General features: G+C 34.5%; 1 protein-coding gene and 1 pseudogene across 1 annotated transcript; both read right to left on the reverse strand.

The window, feature by feature from the left end:
* Nucleotides 1-5,211: 5,211 nt before the first annotated feature.
* On the reverse strand, nucleotides 5,212-6,649 carry LOC143602202 (uncharacterized). The gene has a single exon (XM_077079399.1). It carries the CDS (start codon nucleotides 6,621-6,623, stop codon nucleotides 5,391-5,393), a length of 1,233 nt encoding a protein of 410 aa, XP_076935514.1. The 5' UTR covers nucleotides 6,624-6,649; the 3' UTR covers nucleotides 5,212-5,390.
* Nucleotides 6,650-23,852: 17,203 nt separating this feature from the next.
* LOC143602203 (E3 ubiquitin-protein ligase RZF1-like) lies at nucleotides 23,853-24,901 on the reverse strand (annotated as a pseudogene).
* Nucleotides 24,902-25,109: the final 208 nt, after the last annotated feature.

Below are 25,109 nucleotides of genomic sequence, written 5' to 3' on the forward strand. Positions count from 1 at the left end.
AACTATCACATTGAGTATGCACACAGCCCCGAAAACGTAACACATAAATGGGGCTAGAAACTCACCTGAACTCTGCTTCTTTTTCTGATAGCTGTAAATCCCTTCCTTAACTGAGCTCGGCTGACTGTACAAGTTACACGTATCAATACTCGTCTGATCTAATCTGGTGGCCTAGTATTAGCTTACTTTAACTTATCGCTTAATAATTTATTTTCTAATCAAACTTGGCTTTAGGCGAAGTTAAACCTTAGGCGAACTTGGCTTCAGGCGAAGTTAAACCTTAGGCGAACTTGGCTTCAGGCGAAGTTATCCTTAGGCGAACTTGGCTTCAGGCGAAGTTATCCTTAGGCGAACTTGGCCGTAGGCGAAGTTATCCTTAGGCGAACTTGGCCGTAGGCGAAGTTACGCTTGAAGGCGAAGTTACGCTTGAAGGCGAAGTTCATCAGGCGAACTTAATCTTGCAGGCGAAGTTATCGCGCTGCAGATCTGTTTGCCCATAAATCCTTCGTTTCTTAGCCAAATAACTCGATTTTGGTACCCACGGAATCGTATGATCGGCGCCTACAAATCCCAACCATCAAATCGGCCTAAAATCGACGTTTTAGGGGTCCGATTTGGGCAGTTTGGGTTTCGGGTCTGGTTAACCCATCCAATCCTAACCATTTTCAGTAATATTAGCTTTGTTGGATTTGTTCTTACCTTACCAACTCAGATCTATCAACAAAATCTCGGGTCTCGGCTTCGAATCTTGATCGGTTAGAATGTGTGTGTTTTGAGTGTGTGAAGAAATAGATGTAAATGAAGATATTTTTGGGATTTTGGGGGTATTTATATCCCTGAAATCCCATTCTTATTTAACCCATCTCATTTAATCCACGCCCAAGACCCGCTCCCTACCCGATACTAATTAATTACGCGAAATCACTAAACATAACTTCCTTTATTCATCATTAAAATTTTTAGGATGTTACACTTTGCTTCTTGATTTACTCCACAGGGTACACGATTTCAGGCATCAGTTACGCGGATGACATTGTGTGACGCACTTAACGACACAAGTTACACATTTTGTAACATCCTAGACAAATCCCATATCGGTCGTAGACAGGAGTGATCTTTGGTTCATAAGTAAATGCACCGCCTCTTAAATCACTAACACGTTTTGGACTTATTGTTAGTGGACGAGATGAGGGCTCCACAGTTTAGCGTGCTCAGGTGGAAGCAATACTAGGATGGGTGGTCTCCTGAGAAGTCTCTACATGGGCAACCAAAAACAAATCTTAAAGCTCTCTGTGGCAAAGTGTTCGAGAGGTCGGATGTTACAAGTGGTATCAGAGCCACTCTTGTGCCGTTCGGGATGGTAGGGCAAAACTCATCAGAGACGGTGAGTCCCCGGGGGTGCCGCGAGGTACATCTTAGGCAAATCACACATCCTGGATTGGTTGGTGGGGCAAACCTCATCGAGGACAATGAGTCCAGAAGGGGGTGTTTGTAACATCCTAAGAAAATCTCACATCGGGCTTCGATAAGAGATATACTTGGTTCATAAGTAAATGTTATGCTTCTTAAATCACCTACACGCTTTGAGGTTAATGTTAGTGGACGAGAGGAGAGCTCCATAGATAAGCGTGCTCAGGTGGAAGTAGTACCAGGATAGGTGACCTCCAGGGAAGTCTTTACATGGACAACCAAAAACAAATCTTTGAGTTTTTTTGTGGGCAAAACGAACAATACTGGTGGTGCAAGGGGGGGGGGGATGTTACACATCCAATGTATCGTTGGTGCATACCATCATTGCGTTGCACGTGTTAAAATCGGTTGCGCGTTCAATGTTGTGTTTGCGCACACACCCGCCGCATCACGCAAGCACCCACCTAGTAGTTAATTAAACACAAAGTGTTGTTTAACTAATCTTAATCATTATTTTTTCTTCTTTTTTAATAAAACCTGATGATGGTTAAAATAAAGTTCAATTATACCATATGATTCATTAAAAGAGTTCAAAAGTGTGATGATGATTTATGATAACATAAAGTTGGGTTAAGTTATCTATCATATATATTCTTGAACTTAAATTCAAATATGAATTCAAGAATAAATAGAGGGGCTATTTCTATAACTTTCAGTCAATTTTCTCAAAATTGTTATGAATACGATTTGAGATGATCGACTAATATTTCAAGAATGCTACTTTTTTTAATGAGACGATTAGGGGTGTGCACGAAACCGAATTGAAACCGATAAAACCGAAAAAAACCAAACCAAATTGGAAACCGACGGTTCGGTTTTGAACTTTAGCAAAAACCAGAATATTGGTTTTGGTTCGGTTGTGTAATTTGTTAAGAACCAAAAAAACCAAACCGAACCGAATAACCAAAAAATTGAAATAACCATAATATTTTAACCATAACCGTTAAAATTAAATATACCTATGACTTTATGTTTAGTTTTACATATGGTTAATAACAAATATATTTGGTTGCTACATATGGTTAATAACTAATAGTACTACTACTTTTAGTTTTACTTTTATTTTTTATTTTAAATGTATTTTTTCTTAGCTTTTAATATTTTAAGCTCATATATTTAATATTATATTACTCATTAGTTTAAAGAGAAAAAAAATATCATGCCTAATTTCAATATCTTGGGTCAAGTGTTTTTTTTGCCCAAAATGTTTTGGCTTGATTAGAAAAACTGAAAAAACCGCATTCAAAACCGAATCGAACCCAAAAACCAAAAACCGAAACCTAACGGTTTTAAAAATTCATAAAACCGAAAGTTTGGTTTTTGGTTCGGTTTTAATCAATAACCACACTGAATCGCACAACGCACACCCCTTGAGACGATAGAAAGAGAAAGTCAGTCAAAGGATGAGAGAGTGAGTTAATGGCTTGTTGTACATACAAACAAAATGACATTTATGCCCTTCAGAATAGAGGTGCACAAATCGGGTTTAAATGGAAAACCCGAACCGGTTCCAAACCGGTTTTTTCACACCGGGTTGTAAAATGGCACCGGTTCCAATCAAGAACCGGTTCGGTTCCTGACCCGAACTGATGCCCAGATATGCGAACTTTTAAGAACCGGGTAGGGTATGAACCGGAACCGGTTTTTACGTAAAAACCGGTTCCACCGGTTTTTTTTGAAATTTAAATATTAGAGCCGTTAGGAACCGGTTCCAACGGCTATATAGCCGTTTTTGACCGTTGGAACCGGTTTTTTAACTATAAATAGGTTATTTTCTTACTATAAATAGCAAGGTTTGTTTGTTTACTTGTTAAACCACTTCCAAAACTATAAAACACACTCCAAACCACAATTAACCTTAAACCGACAACAAATGGCAACCAATGATGACGTTGTTATGGTGATCGAAACAACAAGATGCCCCGATGTTTGGGTTCATTACGATTTGTGTCTCATGACGACTCACATGAGTTGGCACGTTGCAAATATTGCTCGAAGTTTCTTAAAGCAGGGTCCAACTCGACATTACGAAAACATACGAATAAGTATTGTCGAGAGAAAAGAAGATTGGAAGCTAAAAAAACGGAAGTGGGAGAGTCGTCCGGCTCTACAACCCAAAAATAAGTATTCCCGGATTAAAACGACGGACTTTGTTTTTTATGTTTTAGTTGTTATGTTTAGTATCGTTTATGTTTTAATAATGTTTGTAAAGGTTAGTTTTTAAATATAGGAAACAAGTTATATATAGGTTTGTAATAGTTAGTTTTTAATGGAAACAAGTTATATATAGGTTTGGGCATCAAAAACCGGTTCCAACGGCTATATTACCGTTGGAACCGGTTCCAACGGATCTATTGTCTCAAAAACCGGTTCCAACGGCTAATTGGTGTCTAAAAAACCGGTTCCAACGGCTATATTACCGTTGGAACCGGTTCCAACGGCTAGTTTGACTTTTGTTTGACCCTTCAAAAAAAACCCGTCGGAACCGGTTTTTCCGGGTACGAACCGAACCGGTTCCAATTAAGAACCGGGTAGGAACCGGGTTGGAACTGGTACTGACATACAAATAGGAGAACCGGGTACGATTTTCGGGTACAAAAATACCCAAACCGGGTATTGTTCCAACCAGGTTGGAACTGGAACCGGTTCCGGTTCGGTTCCACCAGTTAGGTTCCGGAACCGGTTTTTTTGTGCACGTCTACTTCAGAATATAATGGCATAAACAATGAATCACAACTATGTGGCACATCTAGAACCACTCATTTGAGTTTATATGGTTTTCACAACTCAGGAAGGTTTGCATTATATACCTTCCCTCCCATTATATTACTTATTATACATAAAAATTTAAAAACACAGATGTTATATGTCAAGCCTCGACCTTCATTCAAAGTTGAATAAAAACGGGGTTCTACCTGTATATTTACCAGATAACCAAGTCATATGCCCTTGGTCATATGGATCTCTAGCCTTATCACTGGTGTCTCGAGTGAACCTTATTTCGTATGTCGCTTCTTGGTGTAATGTTGTGAAATTGAGCTCTTGACCGTTAACCACAATAGTAACACCGTGTGGTACAGAAAAATCACTAATTGTGTAAGTCGAGTTTGCCAAACCAACATTAGTAACCGTTATTGAATATGTTTTGCTATCACCTCTTTTTAGTGATACCACAAACGAAGGATAGTTCAACTGAGCCTCTGGTATGGTTTTTGAGCAATTAACGGTCTTTTTAGCGATTATTTGAATTTGCTTGGGAGTATAGCCTAATCCACAAAGATAGCAAACAATCTCCTTTCGCGTTGCGTACTTTATACATGGCCTAAGTGTGTGAGTGGTGCCACACCTATCGCCGTGCCATTTGCCATACCAAACACGCGCTTGTGTTGTTGACTGAGTTTCCAACCATGGTACTTGAAGTGTGTGTCCCATCTCCCATGTCCCGCTTCATCTATGGGAGAACTTCCGTTAACAAAACTTCTCATTCGATCAGTTTGTCATTGAACCCTGCCACCTCACATTTGCCTTTCCATCTTGAAGGTGGAGGAGGGACGCCATTGTCATTAAACGAATGATGCTTATCGGTTTGGCAAATCTCTCTTACTTCGACTCTTGGATAACTACATGATGACAAACTAGATTTCATTGCATTGAAACGATAACTATTCGTATTTGAAACGTGTGAGCTAGAAAACAACTCAACTTAACAACACGTATAACTTGAAGAAGAAAAGCCTCAAACATAAATCTTTATGCAAAATGCTCATTATGCTCAAATTCACTGCAAAAGGTTACAACTTTATGTTAAAAAAGCAAAACTTTCCCTAACCAAAATTGGGTGTTCGGTAAGTTAACTAACCAACGTGCGGTTGAGATTCTATACATGCATATGACCTGCAACTCTATATTACCAACTGGATTCAGGCTGCTTTTCTTAACAATCCATCAATCACATACTTAAAACTCAAACTATTTGCAGTGTATCCAACTCTTTGCATTCTCTTCTGAAACTCCATTGACTTATTAATATCACCTTCCTCACATGCCACTTTCAAAACCTCATTATACCATTCATTGTCCAATAACCGAAACTCAGCAAATAAGCTCAGTAACAATTCCGCTTGTTTAACATTCTTCTCTTTACAATAACCCGATATCAACGATCTGCAAACTGTTGCATCAGGACAAATCCCAAATTCAGCCATATCCCTCATGAAAACTTCACCCTCCATTGTTCTATTTAGTCGACACAAACACTCGATAATTGCTCTAAAAGTGGTCAAACTCGGATTAATATTCTTAAAAAACATCTCATCTTTTAACTCTATAGCCTCATTAACATAACTTAACCTGCAAAATGAAACTATCAATTCATCATAAATGTGTAAACTTGTTTCTTCCCCGTTTTTCTCTACATGTTCCAATAAACTCTTGGCTGCAAACGGTTTATCCACTCGACACAGAGCAACAACAAGATCAAGTTGGAGGCTTTTTGAGACCAAGATTCCAAATCTTTGAAGCTCTATAATAAGATTCACAGCTGAAATTAACTTGCTTTCCTTTTTATACCCTTCTATAAGTACCGAACAAGTGAAACTATCAGGGGGCACTTTTTCTTTAATCATTTCATGCAGCAAAGCGCGCGCTTCCTGCATCATCCCTTTGTTAACGTACCCGCATATCAAAGTATTATAACAAAACACATCCGGGTTCACCCCGATTTGAACCATACGATGGAATAACTTATGAGCTTCCCTCACACTGCCTTCTTTACAAAGCCCGTTAATCAAAGACGTATGCGTGATTAAATCAGGCGTCACACGTCTAACACACATAATATTATAAAGATAATGCGCATCTTTTAACCGCCCTCTTCTCACATAACTATCGATGAGCGTGTTATACGTGACAATATCGGGATCAAACCCTTCCTCTTCCATTTTCTCCAAAAACGTATTCACCTTACCAACATCCTCCTCACTCTCGCATACAACATGCGTTAATATATTATAAGTAAACGTGTTCCCACGCACACCGATCTTCCCCATCTCCTCATAAACCCGCCAACACTCGTCAACCCGACCCAACTTCAAAAGCCCATCCAAAAGAAAATTAATCGAAACAATTTTCGGAACGAAACCAAGCTTAACCATCTTCCTAAACGTAATAAACCCGTCACGAACCAAACCCGCTTTTAGATACGCCTTAAGAAGCATATCGAACACAACGGGGTCCCAACAACAGTCATCCTCAAACTCTAATTTAATTTATCTTATTTACATGTTCTCCATTGTTGGTCTATCATTTTCAACGCCGGTTAACTTCCGATACTACCCGCCATCGTCAACTATATCAACTTCCATTTTTTCATTAGAAAAATATTTGTGTTCATGTTTGTTCATTTATTAAAAAATCAACATGTTCGTGTATTTTTGTTCATTAAAAATTTAAAAACATACACATCTCAATTGAAAATATCTAAACACAAAAAATATATAATAACAAACTAATATATATGTATTAAATTAAAACAGACTACGTTAAAAATAAAATATATCATCATAAAATAACAAAACGATTAAAAACAAAATTTTAAATAAACTCCTGTAACACGAGAGGATCAAACTAGTTAGTGTTAATATTAGATTATAATTTTAAAACGTATTTAAGTATGATTTGTTTGTTTTTTCTAATATAAATAGAGGGTCAATGGGTAATTGTAATGTGTGGTTTTGATTTTTAATAATAAAAAAAAAAGTCGACTCGTGAATGTATTTCTCACAAACACAAATTGTTTGTTTTGTGTTTGTGATCCAATACCTCCAAGATCATGTTGCGCATTTGACTGATTTTTGGGGACGTCCAATGATTGCGTACACAACATTTTAAAATAGAGTGTCAACAATATCTCTAGTGTGAACAATTAAATCATTAAATCAAACAAAGTATCACAAAACTTTTTAAAATCTGACCGGGAAGGCAGACCAGGACCTGCAGATCGCTAGTTTGGCTTGATTTTAGTGTGTTCATCATATTAGACTGAAACTTAAATATTCAAATCTATATTTTTATATGGGGTGTTGAGTTTTAATCGATTGGTATACCCCAACTTGGTTGTTATAAATATGTGTAACGAAAACATTATTATCGTTCATGTTTTATGAAGTTTAAGCTTATTGAATTTATTTTTGTAACTCTGAAATAAGAATTTTTACTAATTCATTTACTAATAATTGCTATATAAGATTTCTTAGTAATTATTTAATAAATATCTTAAAATAGGCATCTCACATGGTTTTAAATACCGTCCAAATTCAAGAACAATAAAAAAGTGTTAATGAAATATTCAAGTTGAACGACACGTTACAAACATCAAAACCCCTCGACAAAAGTTGTGAAATGCTTTTTGAAAATAATATAATATGATATTAATCAATCTTTGATTCTAAAAGCATCATTGAAACTTTTTCAAAAGTTATTATCATGTATTTTCTATTTAATGTATATTAATATTACCCTGAAAGTTGAAAATTCATAGAAAGTTGTTAATTCATCAAAGCACTACCAAAAGTAGGAAAGAGGAGTACATTCGATCTTTTTTTAGATGGAAGACTGTTTACTATAAACTGAAGAGAATAATTAAACAACAATATGAAAAGTGTCTCAAAAGTTTAAGGCCCCGTTTTTTTTTAGAGATTTAAGTATGAATCTGAATACCACATCTGAATGTTAAGAGGTGGTTCAAATTTCTGAAATCTGAATCATTATGAGGTGGAGGCTAGAGACGAACCTCTAGTCGTCGGAGATGGAGCCTAGTCTCCGGGTTAGAAGTTAATGGAGGCCGGAGATAAACGTATGTTTTTTTTGGGTTAAGAGGTTTTCAGACCCACTAAAAGCTCTTACTGGTTCAGATGCTATTAAGACGGTGAACCTCTTAATGCCAGAAAAAAAACAAACAACCCCACGTCTGATTACGTCTGACCGAATCAGACGTTTTCCTCTATTCAGATAAAAGAGGCAAAAACAAACAGGGCCTAAAAGTTTTATTTATCTTCAAAGCTACCTAATTTTTCCATCAAATGAAACATATATCAAATCTTTGTTACTCTCGTGATCACTTATCATAAAATATTTTAATTTTGTTTTCGAATGATCAACAAAAAGATATACTAAGCACTAGAAAGATTACATCAAAGCATCAAGTGTCACCAAAGCAGAATGCAAGGAACATAACACACTTAACCCGCACAAAGAACCTCGTTACAACCAAAAGGAACATCAATCTTCTCAAGTAATACTCCATTGACGCCTCTTATTTCTTATCCATATTCTAATTAACCTGACAAACTTCAAAAGTTTTTTCTTCAAAGTTACCTAATTTCTGTCGTGAGTTTCATTCTTTGTAAACACTCAGTTTTCGCGCTCTTGCCATGATTAAACGAAACGGCATATCAATCTTCATTACTCTCTAGTTATCATTTATTTTTAAACCTTTCAATTAACTTGAAGTATGAGGTACTAGTGGACAAAACGAGTTCACTAATAACCAATTTCATAATTGTTTACCGTTAGTCAATTTTTTTTTATAAATAAGATAATCACTAAAAATTAACAAGATGCATCTCATTTGTATCACTTAAATTAACATTTATGAAAATTATGAAAAGAAAATTACACAAGATTGGTACACCTAATGAAAGTTCAATAATTTTCCTATAAAAAACAAGGTTTGAGTAATTTTAACATGACACTTGAGAAATTGGTTATTATGTTGCAAAGTTATCTCTAAATTGAACAAGTTTTTTATATGTTTTAAGTATACGTATTAACTTATTATATAAACTATATAATTTGCTGAACCAAAACAACATATACATGTGACTAAAATGGGATTGAGTTTCTTTTTAAAATAATAATAAAGTAGGAAGAATTAAAACTACTTTTTGGAGAATGAGATTTGTGGTCCAAGATGGATTCTTTTTGGGAAAATATCGATAGTGAGATTTTTTAAGTACTTATAACTATTAAGAATGATAGAACTATAGAAGATAAAAATAAAATCTTATTGGTTACAGTTAATGCTCTATTTTTGAAAATAACTATTAATAATTTGAAATAAACAACACACTAACTAAAACGATAAAGCTTTTACAAGAATGCTTCTAATACAAACTTATACAAAACAAGGGTGTTGTTTCAAAGTTCAAAAAAATAGAACGTGGTGACCCGACCCACTCACCTAGGAGGAAATCCACAACCGGAAAAACCCTGGCTTAATCGGAACAGAGTGCTCTAGACGAGACTCGAACTCACGACCTCACATAAGAAAAGTCATAGGACTACTGCTGGATCAGCTAGGAAAACCCTTGGCTCAACTCGTAGCATGTACTTTCTTTCATGATACTTCCTTACCAAAACAGAGTGCTTCAGACGAGACTCGAACTCGCAATATCTCATAAGCTATGTTGTCTCATTACGCATTGCTGAGAAAACCGGACAAAACATCTATAGTGAAAGAAATCCTAGTGTGTATAATATTATCCCTAATTTTAATCTTATTGTACTATACTAATAAACAAAAATAATGATGCTTAGTTGTCCTAACCCGGTTATATCCTAGCATAAAATTCTTTCTTAATGTTTTAACATCTTTTTTCCTTAATCCATGCAATTCATGGGTCATCATAGATCATGAGTGAAAATGGTTTGACCCATGAGTTACAACATTTTCAAATAATTTTTAATATATTTCAAAACATTATGCACACATTAATAACCATTTACAGCAATTTAATACATAAATATAATTATGCTTGATGTATAACTTACGTTTTATTAAAAAATGTCAACATTGTTTAGCAATAAGGGCTCATAAATGCACTCTGAATTATGCATAGCTTCTCTTTTCATATACATATAAAGTTTTAATTATGCTATTTAATTTAATTTTTCAGTTAATGTGATTATTTAATTTTAAATCTTTAATTTAATTTTCTCAACATAATCATTCTAAATCCAAGATGTTTGTTTTTCGGAAACCGTTAAATCCCGCTTTTTATTCCATAAACATTTATCACATAATCATTTTCTTCAAAAGAAATATGATCATATACAAAAACAACATTTATTGACAGTTAATTTCATATGACATGTATCAATCACTCTATGTACTTTTAATATTTTGGTTTTATCATTGTTCTGAATCCGTTTGAATCTGTTTTTACTGCTTCTTCAAACTCATAGCAGTATTGAACTCATAGCAATATTAAATCCATTTCTATGTTTCATATGAATGCAAATTTGATATTATGACTACTTATTGTTTGTATTATATATTTCATTTTTTTTACCTTTAATTTTGTGTTTTTATTTCAAATAATGGAGTATGTTAATTTTTTTCATTTGACAAATCACGTGTAATACACGGGTTCAATAGCTAGTATATAATATATTCTTAAGGATGCTAGTCTTCTATGAAAGTTTCTCAACATTTTTGTTAATTATTTTATGAATAAACATGCCAAATTGTCGTTTGATCTTTTGGTCTGCATGCCTCTTTATAATCATGAAGTGTAAGTTTTTTGGCGCCTCTTCTCACAAGCTAATACCACAATATTCGCGACCATGTCGTGTTATCATCAGGACTTCATTCATCATAATCAAGAGTTCACGTTTGATTTGTTGAGTCATCATCGTCGTCATCATCATCATCATCCTTGTCTTTTCGTCCTATTCATCCTCCTCCTCCTCCTCCTCCTCCTCTATATATATTGGATATATCATGAAACTTAGAGCAATACTTATTTGTCAAACATTTGTTTATAACAATCCTTATTTGTTAAACATTTGTTTATAACAATCATTTTTTTTTGCAATTGATTAGTCTTTACTGACATTTTATGGTAATAGTTCTTTTGTAATTAAATTAGTAGTTACCTACCCAATGTACTAACTACTTATATTTTGTTAAAACCTGCGGGTTTTGGACCAGCTATATCCAGGTATTTTTTAACTAACTAAAATATATACATGAATCCTGCGGGTTGCCCGATACCTGACGAGTTTGAACCGGACTTTAATAATCGGGTATAGATTTGAAGATAGTTATAATTGTCTCAAATCGACCCATTGTCATCCTTAGACATGATTCCGATTGCAACAAATAAGTTTGATTTTTTAAATATTTTGACTTGTTAGAACTCTACTTCAATAATCTGGGGCTTGCGAATTAGGACTGGTGTTTACTTGGGGAGAAAAATGACAAAACTGCCCCTCACGTGATGGCACGCGAATGGATTTAACGACCAGACTTAACGGAGTTAATAAACTTGGGTTTAATTGCAAGTAAAATGAAACTACAAGGACGAAAATCATAAATTTGAAACTATTGGACTAAAACCGCATATTTAGACAAACCACAAGGACGAAAACCGCAATTTACTCTACAAATGTATATAAATACACAATTTTAAATATCAAATTAGCATGCATTAAATGATTTTAAAATATTATTTGAATGCATCTATAATATATATAAATGAAACATTTAAAAGTTCTCTTGTTGCTTCCTACATTCTCTCAAGCCACCAGATTGCACTATTTTTAAATGGAGGTTTCTCATGCTTTTGACCCGAATTCACGAGTATGGATCTCATCAAACCCAGATATTCCTTAAACGAGTTATTAAATTAAAAGTTAATCTCACCAAATACTTGATATGAAAATCTTATAAAATAGGGATATACTAAAATTCAATATAAGATTTCTCTAAAAAAAAGATATATAACATTTATAATTAAAAACAAATTTATATTAAAAAAATAAGCGGGTCATGGGTCTCACCAAACCCAAATAGCTTTTAAATCGGGTTATAACATCTCATTTATTTGTGAAACCCTTTTATCATCAAATACTAAGCATATTATTAACCTTTGTACAATAAATAAAATTAAAATCCAAAAAATATATAAATATTATAAACGAATAATGTAAAACAACCCCCATAATACGGGGGATAAAATCTATTAATATATATAGACGAAACCTTTAAAACCTCTCTGGTTGCTCCCTACATCCTCTCAAGCCACCAGATTATATTATTTGTAAATGGAGGCTTCTCATGCATTTGACTCGAATTATAACATTCTCACCAAACTTAGACATTCCTTAAACAAGTTATAACATCTCATTAAATTAAAAATTAATCTCAACAAATATTTGATATGAAAATTTTATAAAATAGGGATATATTAAAAATGGATATCCTATTTTTTTAGAAAAATATTTATAATTAAGAAACGATTTTTATGGTAAACAAATAAGCAGGTCATGGGTCTCAGCAAACCTAGATAGTTTTTTTAAAACGGGTTATAACATCTCATTTATTTGTGAAACCCTTTCATAATCAAATCCTAATTACATTATTAACTTTCTTACAATAAATAAAATTAAAATCCAAAAAATACATAAGTATTAAAAATGCATAATGTAAAACAACTCCGTAATACATGGGATAAAAACTTGTAATATATATAACGAAAACTTTAAGACCCATACCAGATTGCTTTATTGGTAAATGGAGGCTTCTCATGCAATTGACAAGAATTCACGGGCATGTGTCTTACCAAACCCAGATATTCCTTAAACGGATTATAACATCTCATGAAATTAAAAATTAATCTCACCAAATATTTGATATGAAAATCCTATAAAAGAGGGATACACTAAAAATTAGTATCTGGTTTCTTAAAAAAAGATATATATTATTTATATTTAAAAAACAATTTAACGCCCTGCTTGCGGTGCGCGCATATAAAATATATATGTGTGAACCCTAGGGTGGGCAAAGGTAAAATTACACTAATTTTGACGTTATTTTACCAATCTCGTGAAAATAACGTTAAAGGTGGCGGAAGGTTAATCAGGCATCATGTGGTGGCGTTGATAGCCGAAAGACAAGGGCACATGCACCAATCAGCCGGTGTCCTTGATGATTGAGTGTTATGTGCCTTATGTCCAAGGCTTGATGCAAAACTACTATCGAGCCGGGGGTCTCACCGGAAGCAGCCTCTCTATCCCTATGGGATAGAGGTAAGGCTGTCTACATCTTACCCTCCTCAGACCTTACATAGCATTGCTATTGGTGGGATATACTGAGTACGATGATGATGATGAGGATGATTTAAAAAACAATTTAAATAAAACAATTTTATAAGCGGGTCATGAGTCACACCAAACCCAAATAGCTTTTAAACCAGATTATAAAATCTCATTTATGTGCGAAACCCTTTCATTATCAAGTGCTAAATATAAACGAATAATGTAAAACAACTCCCATAATACGAGGGATAAAAGCTAGTATGTTATATAATTAACAAAGCTATCTTATAATTCATGATTTTGTAACTTTTTTATATCCTCAGTCTACCCAACTCGAATAACTAACTTGGCTAGAGCTCCGAGAGTTTGGAAGTAGCAAGCCAAGAAAGAAGCAGACTCAGCTAAAACAAAAACATACTCAAACCGCCTTACATATATTAAAAAGTATTGGCATAGAATGTTAGCATAAGAATAAAAAATATGTTAAATTATAAATTACGTCAGATCTTTTTTTTTTTTTCAAATCTAACATGTGGATAGACTTTAACGTAGGGGTGAGATCGGTAACGGCACCAAAAACTTGCCCGGTACTGAAAATGCAATATTTTTGACATCGATAAGAGACTGGTATTGAAGATAAAATTTGGGAAATAGCGGCACCGAAACTAAAAACTTGGTACCGATATCGAATATGCCCATCCCTACTTTAACATGCAAAAAATGTTGAGGGACTTTTGTAATTAAAAAAGGAAATCATATTGGTTTTTTTATGGTATTTCCAATTGATGGCCAGATATAAATCTTGTATAACATTTATTTTATTGTATAGTGGGGTTTAATTAGTTTTTCGTTTAAACAATGGTACTTCAAGTATGCTTTTGATTTGTAGGTTGGTGAGAGTTAAAGATACTATTTGGAGACATTTAAGAGCATGATTTGAAGTTTCCGGAAGATCGGAGCCGTTACACAAGTGTTGGAAACAAAAAGAAACAAATTTGTTAAGTTTCAGCTCCCAAAGTAAGCTACTCCGGGATCAAAGTGGCCTACTTTGGATGTCAAATTAAATCAGAGTAAGGCAGTCAGATTCAGAGTAAGGCAATCGGATTTCAGAGTAAGGGATTACCACCCAGAGTAAGCTACGCCAGGGGTCAGAGTAGCTTACGCTAGGCGCAGAATTCAGTTTTAAAGCATGGGCCCAACTTCTATATAAGCCAAAAAACCTTAAATCGTAAAGTAACTCATTCCAACCGTTTTTGGGACGAACTTTGGCCATTTTGGGAGCTCCATAACACCTCCAATCACTACAAACTCTATGTTTCATCATCAAGAATCAAGAATTGAAGGTCATAAAATGACCATGAGCCGCTAATCTTTTTAGATTCATACTCGAGATGTAAAGTTTGTATTATTTCAGTTTTCTCATGTGTTAAAGAACAACTTAATTGTATTTATGTTTAAGTAATCTATGAGTATTGATGTCTAGTATTGCCTTGCATTCAGTCGGTTTATGTTTATGTCTATCTGAACGATTAGTTTGTTGGTTGCTTAGATAATTGTTTATAGGGTTCTTTGACTAGTATGAATATGATAAAGCATATAGTTGCCTTTAGTTGGGTCACACTGGTAAGGATTGTTTGATAACCATTGTCGTGTTTTAGCGATTGTTGATGCCTAAGGTTTGTCTAGTTAATCAGTTTGTGTTGGTCTCTAATTACATATTTCCCCAACCTATAAAAATTCTTTACATATTTCCCCTCCCTAAAATACATATATTACATATATATCCTTTTTATTTAAAATTAACTAATTAATTGACAATTTTACCCTTTATATGATAAATAAAAATGACATCATTTTTTGTGGACCACCAATCTGTATCTTCTTCCTCCTTATTTTCTTTACCAAGTCTTTTTATCACAATTCCCAAACCCTCTAAAACACTAAATTAGCTTACAACAAACAAGTTTCAAATTACATACTACAAGTTCGAAAGATTTACAAGTTTAACCACCATTTCGTTTTACGGGTTTGCTCAATCCATCTCTGGCGACCACCATCGCAGTCCCGTTTTTTAGATCTGAGCGAAACCCCGCTTAAACAATTAAGCTCAATATTCAAGCAACTACAAATCGTTTTTCGATTCAAGGCGAATGACGTGCACTTGATGTTATTGGAGGCGGAGAAAAGGGGATAGGGTTTGAGAACTTTGGGCCACGGTAATCGACGTCTCCCGCGGGGTTACATATAGGGAGACGAAAGAATATATAGGAGATGGCCCGGAGGAGGTAGGAGATAAGAATTAGGTTGTTAATAAACGAGCTCGAGCCCAAACTTCACTTGTTTAGCTCGAGACAGCTCGCGAGCCTAAATAAGCCTAGCATTTTTATAATATATAATGTTGTGATACAATAACCAAATAATATGTTATATATAAAATTATAATTGAAAAAATATAAACATAACTTTAAATATGCTATAGCTATGCTATTAGAAATAGAGATCGAAATGAGTCAAGCTCGAGCTTGACAAACTACTCACGAGCCAAATTCGTGCATTAGAAATAGAAATCAAAATGAGCTTTTTTCGTATCGCTAAAGGCTTTTTTTGGTATTCCCAAAAACTGTCAAAAATAATCTTGCACTGAAATATCCCATAATTTCCCACATTGCCCCCGTTCCATAGCTTCCAGTAAATATTAACATATGATATCAGAAAATACTTTTTTTGTTTTATCATTATGAAGTAACCTTGATTTTGGTAAGTGAGGTCTCCATTGATTTAAAACTAACCTGGTGGACTGCAAACATATTATCAAGCTCATCAATATTTGAATACAACACAATCCTCCATATGCTAGTACTATAGCACCTGTCAAGAAACACAATACCTCCGAATGATGTATCTCAAACGGGTCAAACAATGAATTCCTAACACCACATGAATAAACTCACCATGGTACTATTCCAAAGTAATGCCGATAACGTAGCAAAACTCGGTTCCGTGTATCCTCTCCAGGACCTCGAGGCGATGGTAGTCTTGAACTTTTCATTTTCCTCCTAACCTTAATTCTATTGGAAGTTCATTTGCCATCAATATTAAATTTTAACTTAATAAATACCATTCTGCGGGGAGCTTTCATTCGCATAACAGTTTCTTGTATCACCTTAAGCTTTGAAATGTCTCCTGTACATGTTCACCAAAGCAAACAATTTTCTTTGCCACTTCTTAAAGAAATCAATTATGAAGAAATTGCCATCAATTTGAAATTAAAATAACTCATTTGACACTTGGTAAAACTTTTTGAAAATGTTACCATACCTTATTTATGTCTTTTGATAATACCTTTCCAAATACTCCAAAAGGCATGACAAAGCATCCAACTTATCTATCTCATCAGAGGAATATTGCACGGTCTGTGAATGCAGTCCAACACACTTCCTTAAGCATATAGATAAAAAAAAGTTTAATCCTTTTGTTCACCAATTGTATCTTAACTCTGTTTTTTTATCATTTCATGTACCTCTAGTTGTCAATTCAACCTATTTAGACAGTAAGGATAAGTTAAGCAAAGAAGCTAATTAACCTAGTCAATGATGCCCTCTTAAAAGATTATTTAAAGTAAACGAAATAAACATGCAATCTAAGACATAATTCTTTTTCAAAAGAGTAACGACTGAAATATCAGAACATAAAACAATATGAATCATTTGAAATGTTAAAGTATGCCCTAATGACGTTTTCAAGAATCTAAAACAAAATGCACAATCTGAGAATTGTATTTGAACTCAAATTAAACATAAACAACAAACATAACACTTTCAAGAACAATAAACTTGTCACGATAAGCATATTCAAGTCTTGAATTGAAACACTAAAACCTTATTTGTGAAGGACAACATATAGTGTAAACTTGTACGTCTTACAACAAAAATTAAATTATTCCTATTCTTCTAAATAAAGTTGAAGCACATGTTATTGCATTTTATAAACAATTTAATGTAAACTTAAATTGATAAACAAAGAGTGACTAGCTAATTATGGAAGTAATGTAAACAATTATAATATGTTTTAACATATCTACTGTTAGATCAATTATACTTGTTAAATTTGTTGCTGGTGAAGTAAAATCATGTGCAAGTTAAACTCTCAAATCCTAACATCCATAAACCAAAATATCTGTTACATACAGGTGGCCATATTCTTAATTTTTTTCCGTGTGTTCACTTCAGCTGTGTTGTTAGAAAATCAAATACATTTAACCTTTAAAAATAAACATAATGTAAGATGTTCTACCATAGCATTGGATATCATCATCCTAATGAATTGAGCGTCCACATGAAGGCCAGGCTTAAAAATATACTCCTCGCTGCAGATAAACGACACTTAACGTCTTAGCCATTATTCTATGCAACAAAATACATTTATAAACAGAGAAATTAGTAAACAATTACATCCAAAATAGAGAATACGTGAAATCATGGAAGATGCCAGTAACCTACAACTCAAAAAGTTAGTTGAAGCATTTCATCGAGCACTTCATGTGCATCTCCAAACCAATGGACAATCACTTCGCTTTAATCTGATTGTGTACAACAGTCAATTACGCTACTGATTTAAAGAAGCATAAATTGTGAAGGATTACCTATATCGCAACTTAACACTTGACTGTAGAACAGCAGCACTGTTTAAATATTATTGTGATCACAAACGTGAAAGTACGACAGCTGCTCGCCGTCTGTCTCAATTGCTGACGATTTAACCTAATTTGTTCACATGGTGATGAAAGTAGAACTTAATTAGCGGGAATTGAAACAATAGGTGAGTGAAATTTGATGATTGAAGCCACAAATCAATACATATACTCTTATCTCGCTCCTTCCGCTTCATTGATTTCGATCTCAGATGAATTTGGTGACCAATTGAGGTCGAATTTGGGAGAATTGAGGTCGCCGTCTGACAGTAACATACGGTGGCCCGATGCTTATTTGCATGTTTATTAACTTTTTAAATTAAACGCCTCGAGCTAGAGCAAAAAAACCCTACTCCCATGCCCAGCTTAAGCTTGAAATGAGTCGAGCTCGATCTTGAACTCTCTTAAATTAAACAAGCCAACCTCGAGCTAAAGCTCTCTTAAATTAAACAAGTGGGGCACTTGTAAGTTAGAAGATTCGAGCTCGAGCCTAAACGTCTATTCCCTAGTCAAGCTCTAGCTTTAAAAATAGAGCTCAAAACAAGCCGATCTCGAGTATTAAAATCACCGGCGAGTCGAGCTCGAGCTCTCGTAAGTTAAACGAGCTTAGGCTCTCGTAAGCTCTAGCTTTTAGTGCCACAAAATGGACTTTTATTTGTAGTGACATGTCATTAAAAACGTGTGACAATATGTTTTAGTGGCATACACAAAATGCCACTAAAATCATAAATTAGTGGCACTAATAATAAGTGTCACTGAAAATGTGGTATAAGCAAATATAGCATACGCAAAGTGCCATTAAAAATCTAAATTAGTGGCATAAAATCTAGATGCCATTGAAAACACGTGACACTATATTTTTAGTGGCATACGCAAAGTGCCACTATAATCATAAACTAGTTGCACAAAAACTAAGTACCACTAAAAATGTGTTATAAGAAAAGATGGCATACACAAAGTACCATTAAAAACCTAAATTAGTGGCATATGTGAAGTGCCACTAAAATCATAAATTAGTGGCACTAATACTAAATGCCACTAAAATTGTGTTGTAAGCAAACAAAGTGCCATTAAAAACCTAAATTAGTGGCACAGAACCTAAATGTCATTAAAAACGTGTGCCACTAAATGACATTTCTTTTGTAGTGCCACATGCTCCTCTGGAGTCTATACCTGACTTACCATGTCTATAGGTAAAATTAGGTTTTTGCATGATCGGTACGACACGATCATCAAAATGGCGGCATTGCTGGGGAGCTAGTGTGCTTAATGTTATATCGCTTATTTGAGCTTCCTGAAAAAAATTCAAAAATACAAAAAGATTTTTCTTATTTTGTTTTGTTTATTTATGTTCCGTTTTACCTCGGGTATTTTAGCTATTTTTGCAGGTTTTTTTTAACATAACATCCCGAAACCCGAGTACGCTATTGTCACCATGAGCAATGATGGTGATTTTAGTTATTGTGAAGGCCCGTATCACTATCGAGATTGTCCAGTAGTTTCACAAAATTGGCAAGAGTGTTGTCATGGGCAAAGTTATATGAGGACATGCTATGAAGATGAAGATTATCAATCAAACATGGATGGCCATTATGATCAAGAGTCGTATTATGACAACTGTGAACCAGTAATGCCCCTTTCTCAAGTTACCAAGACACAGTAGAATCCAAACTTGATAAATTGATAAATATTATGGTTGAGAATAACAAGAAAGCAGAGCAACAAAGGAAATCTATCGAGGCTAAGTGGACCAATCAAATTAATGAAGAGATTATACACACTAAACCAAACTGGGATGAGAATAATTATGAATATCCTTATGAATAAGATGATTATGAATATTCTCATGATGAAGGTGAGTATGAATATCCTCAGTTGGTTGATGAAGAGCAACAAGATATACTGAGGTATTTGGACCGGTCCGACCGGGACCCGGTCTCAGAACCGGGACGGGTGGGGTATTTGGCCCGTTTTCTAAAAACATGGCCGGGTTTGGCGGGTGGCAGTCGGCCCGGACCCGGTGACCCGACGGGTCGACCGGTAAAACCCATTTTTTCTTTAAATCTAAAATGAAATGTGCATAGTGGGATTTGAACTTGAGGCATTTCCTATATAAAAGCTTTAATAATTACCCATGAGCCAACCAACCAAGCTTCATTGATGTCTTTATTGATCAAATATAAATCATATATATTCAAAAAACAATGTATTAAACATAAATAAACATTAAAGTTTGTTGTTGTTATTATTATTATTTGTTATTATTAATTTTTACATGTATATGAATTATATATATATATAATTATTTATGACGTCATCCGGGTCAAACACCGGTTCGCCCTCCCAGGTCGGTCCGACCTTTGACCCGGTAAGGCGTCCGGGTCGACGCCCGGGCCGGGTCTGAAAACATTAAAATTTGGTCAAATATAAAAGATGGAAAGTTTGTTGAGATTGAATACTACTAAAAACTATAAAAGATTGTTACAATATTGGCCGGTTTCGGATTTTAAAAATAGAAACAAATGAACGTAAGTATTATTATAAGAAAACCTTTTCATTTTTTTGGAAGTTCAATAACTAATGGTCCAATATTAAAGATGGAAAGTTTTTTGAGATTGAATACTAAAAAAAAATTACAAATGATTGTTGCAATATTAGTCAATTTCGGATTTTAAAATCAGAAATAAATAAATATAAATATTATTATAAAAAGCGTTCCATTTTTTTAAAAGTTCAATAACTAATTGGTAAGACTTTTAAGATAAGATTCAAAAATTTTAACACAGAAAAAATAAAGATTTTTATTTATATAAAAATGAATTAGTTTACATGAATTGTCTAAGTTACATAAAATAATAAATGATAGAAAATTAATTACTAAAATACATTCATAATGACCAAAACAAACACAATCAACCTACTCCCAATCAAATATTTTTCCATGCAATTAGCCAATCTACCAAGTTGGGCATCCATAAACTGAAATTATTAAAAATAAATTAATGTTAGATATACTAAACTATTAAAAAACAAATTAGTAAGAATTATCAGTGGATGTAATTGAAATAATTATCATAATAATTCCGAATAAATCATCAATATTTTCGTATATCTCAAAACCTTCAACATGTCCATTGAATCTTGGAGTTTGATGTAGAACCTATATAGATTATAGTAAAATTAGATTACAATTAAAAAGAATACAGAAAACAAAGTGGAAATAAATTGAAATGACAATGAAAATAACGCATAATTTTTTGTATGACAATATATCTTACCAAACGATCTCTAATAAGAACTTCAAGAGAATTATTATTCACATGGTCATCGTCAATATAACAACAACCACGTCCAGATCAACAACATCAAAGCTATCATCATCTGATTATATAATTATGAAACAAAAGTTATTAGCAACAACTAATATTATAAGTTTAAATAAAAGTTACTAATATATCGAATAAATACTTTAGCGGAATGTTGTGTCCGGCTAATCAAGGCAATGGACGACTGAAATTAAAATGGATTCATCTTGAAGCATAATATATCGTATATTGAGAGAGAGAGAGAGAGAGAGAAGAAGAAGAAGAAGATGATGAATGAATTTGAGGGGTTAAATGTATTTCTTTAGTAGTATTGTAAGATTTTTATTTATTTTTCTTTTACAACAAAACTTTAGTCTTTGTAAATTTAGTTTTTAAATCTATGACAACATTTTGTTATAAATACCATTTTAATAAACACAGTATTTAATATGACAATGTCGTTATGAATGTTTTATTTTTATAAATCAAACACCAAGATTTGGTTTTTAACTTAAAGTTATAATGCATAATATATCAAAACTTAATAATAAAAGTCATAAATAAAAATTATTATATGAAATAATTAAATTTACATATTAAGTATAATAATATTTTGTTTTTATTATATTTTCTACCTGTGTCGAACACGAGATCTAACCTAGTAACATATTATACCAAATACCCTAACTCTATCAACCTTGCAAAACAAGAGAATTACGAATACCAATCACCAATAACATGTTTAACATAACATGCTGAAAACTGTTAGAAATGAGTGTTGTTTGGAATGGATTGTTAAGCAATTTAAGACAAAGTTTGACCAACATTTCCAATCTTCTTTATTATCATTTTTGTAACACACTTGGGGCATTAAGAGACAAGTAAATTAGAAGTGCGTTTTAAATTTACTATTACTATAACAGTAACACGATTATAGAAAAAAAACAATTAACACAACTATGACTTCAACCATGTTAGTATAAAATACAATGAACTATTGTTCGTGTGTTATCACCCGGGTAACCACTATTTATGTTGTTATTAAACTAACGGGCTATTTGATAACCTACTAATTTAATGATTCAACTTAGAAACTATCTTTAAATCAGTCAGCATTAAGGGGTTATTTGATACATTAAATCCATTAGAGACTACATCTAAATTATTCAGAGGTAGCAATTGTTTGGTTACACCTTTTTATGGCTCCCGGTCTTGAGACTCTTAATGGTTAAATTTCAAAGACATGTTGAATGATTTAGAGCTTACCTCTTAATCAAGAACTCTAATTGATTAAACACAAGATTGCCAAGCTTCCCCTAAGTGTGTTTGGTTCACCAGAATAGAACATGGTCAAAAAACCTCTTACACATTAAGCTTCAAAATGATGTTGAATAAAATTTTTACCCCTTTACATGTGTTCATAACCCTTAGGCTAAGGGGTAAACACTAGTGGACAACCCCTAGTACTGGTCTCACTTGGAATACACCGAAGGGTTAAGGTGGGCCCGGACAAGTGAAGGGGGATTTTGAATATTATATAAATTAAATAAAATAAAAAAGGAGAATGGTGGAGAATGATGAAGAGTGGTGTATTTCCTTGGTTGAAGGATGGTGGAGAATGATGGGGGGAAACTGACGTGACGCTGATATGACGAATGAGGAGAATGAGAAAGAGTGGTGTATACCCCATAGTCTTGATTTGCCACTCAAGCACAACATCCTCCACCACCACATTGACATACTTAGTACTTTGTGGCTCATAATTTCTTATGCCATTCAAACTATTTATTAATTCAGCACTTATTGGTAGTACTGCCGAATGAAACCATAACCATAAGTGTTGGGGAATAGTGGCCCATGCCACATCACCTGGTTGGGCGTTTATTTTAGGTATGGGATGGAAGGCGCCAAAGGACAGAGGCGGTATTGTGCTGGCGGGCGTGAGGGCTCGGGGTGTTGACCAATTTGTTTCCAAAAAATAAAGCCACCCTTTCACATGTTTATAATAAAAAGGTTAAAGTAAATGTTTTTTAGTTAAATCTTTACTTGTTTTTAAAAGAAAAAGTTAATGAGAGCCTTCATATGTGGTAGTGTTTTGACATAAAGGTTTGGCATTTTTTTAGTTAAACATTATCCATATTGTTACTAGTTAGCAACTTTTAGTATTAGTACATGGATGGAACTTTAGGAAGAACAAATTGCATTGCAACACATTTAATCATTTTAGCATTATGATTCAACAAATAACAATGACTGATTTTAACAATCGGCAATGCCATAATTACTGGCTAAAGAATGCTGCACGAGTTCGCCCTCGACGTACTCGTAATATTATTAACACCATGAGAACCAGAAGCTTGATACCTTGGTCGAAACGAACGCCACATTGATGCTAACCTTCTCCATCTCCAACACCGCCGTCTTCTACCCCTACTATCAGCCGACGAATCCATCCCGCCATCGGAAGAATCACTGCCATCGGTGGTGATGGTTGGCACGGGCAGCTCGTTCCGGCATATGGGACAAGAGTTATGAAGTCTTAACCATGGCACGATACAATTGGAGTGAAAAATATGTTTGCATGGTAACTCCTTTGCTTCTCCACCTACTTTAAAATCCTCCATGCAAACCGCACAAGATTCGGAGTCGTTAAGGATGTGCGTTTGCGTGATTTTAACATTCGGTAATGCGTTAATAGCCGAGTCTGGGGCGGGTAGTGGGCCCGGCCGGTCATTTTGAGTCAACTCTTCGATTAATTGGTTTATTTCATTTCCCGCATAATAGTTTCGGGGGTCAACCCCTCGTGAGACCCCACCTTCTGTTTCATTATTATCATTATCATTATCATTATCATTATCATTATCATTATCATTATTGTTCGGATGACTTCCGACCCTTGGGAGGTTATTCGGTGTAAGAATAACCCAAGAGCGTGATCTTGGGCGGGCTAGAATTCCGGTATCCGGGCCCCACCCATCCATGTCATCAAACCGCTGGCTTGGACCCCTACCCACCCTACGCCTCCACGGTGGTTGGATTCCTACATCCGTAACCCTTTCAGGGTGTCGATTACTAACATGAGGATCGAGCATGAGCGAGAGTGCTTCTAGTAGACGGGCTTCTGGCGAGGGGGTCGAATTCAGTGAATTCGACCACGAGCCGTGGTCTGTCTACGTTGATTTCATAGACAAACTGGCCAAAACACCTCGGACACATGACGGGAGAGCTATCGGTTGCGATCCTCACGGTTCGATGGCATTGGTAACACCAGTGTAGATGATAGGTTCTGCCGTCGATGTCGATGGATATCGGAGGCAGATGGTTGGTCTGATTGCATGATCAGGGGGGGCTTGAATTCTATGCTATGTATATTGTCGTGTCACATGTTGTTTGTGTATATATATGTATGTAAGTACTTTTGAACAAGTTTGACGTCTCCTTCATCTTAAAAGATATACAATTATATATGTATGTGACGCACGTGTAGAGAAAGAAAAAGATGGTGTGCGGCTTTCAAACATCTTGTTAAACTATGTATAGGTTTG

The sequence above is a fragment of the Bidens hawaiensis genome, unplaced genomic scaffold (genome assembly GCF_021521415.1).
Source record: "Bidens hawaiensis isolate Kalapana, Puna unplaced genomic scaffold, B.hawaiensis_p1.1 tig00058113_1, whole genome shotgun sequence".
Lineage (NCBI taxonomy): Eukaryota > Viridiplantae > Streptophyta > Magnoliopsida > Asterales > Asteraceae > Bidens > Bidens hawaiensis.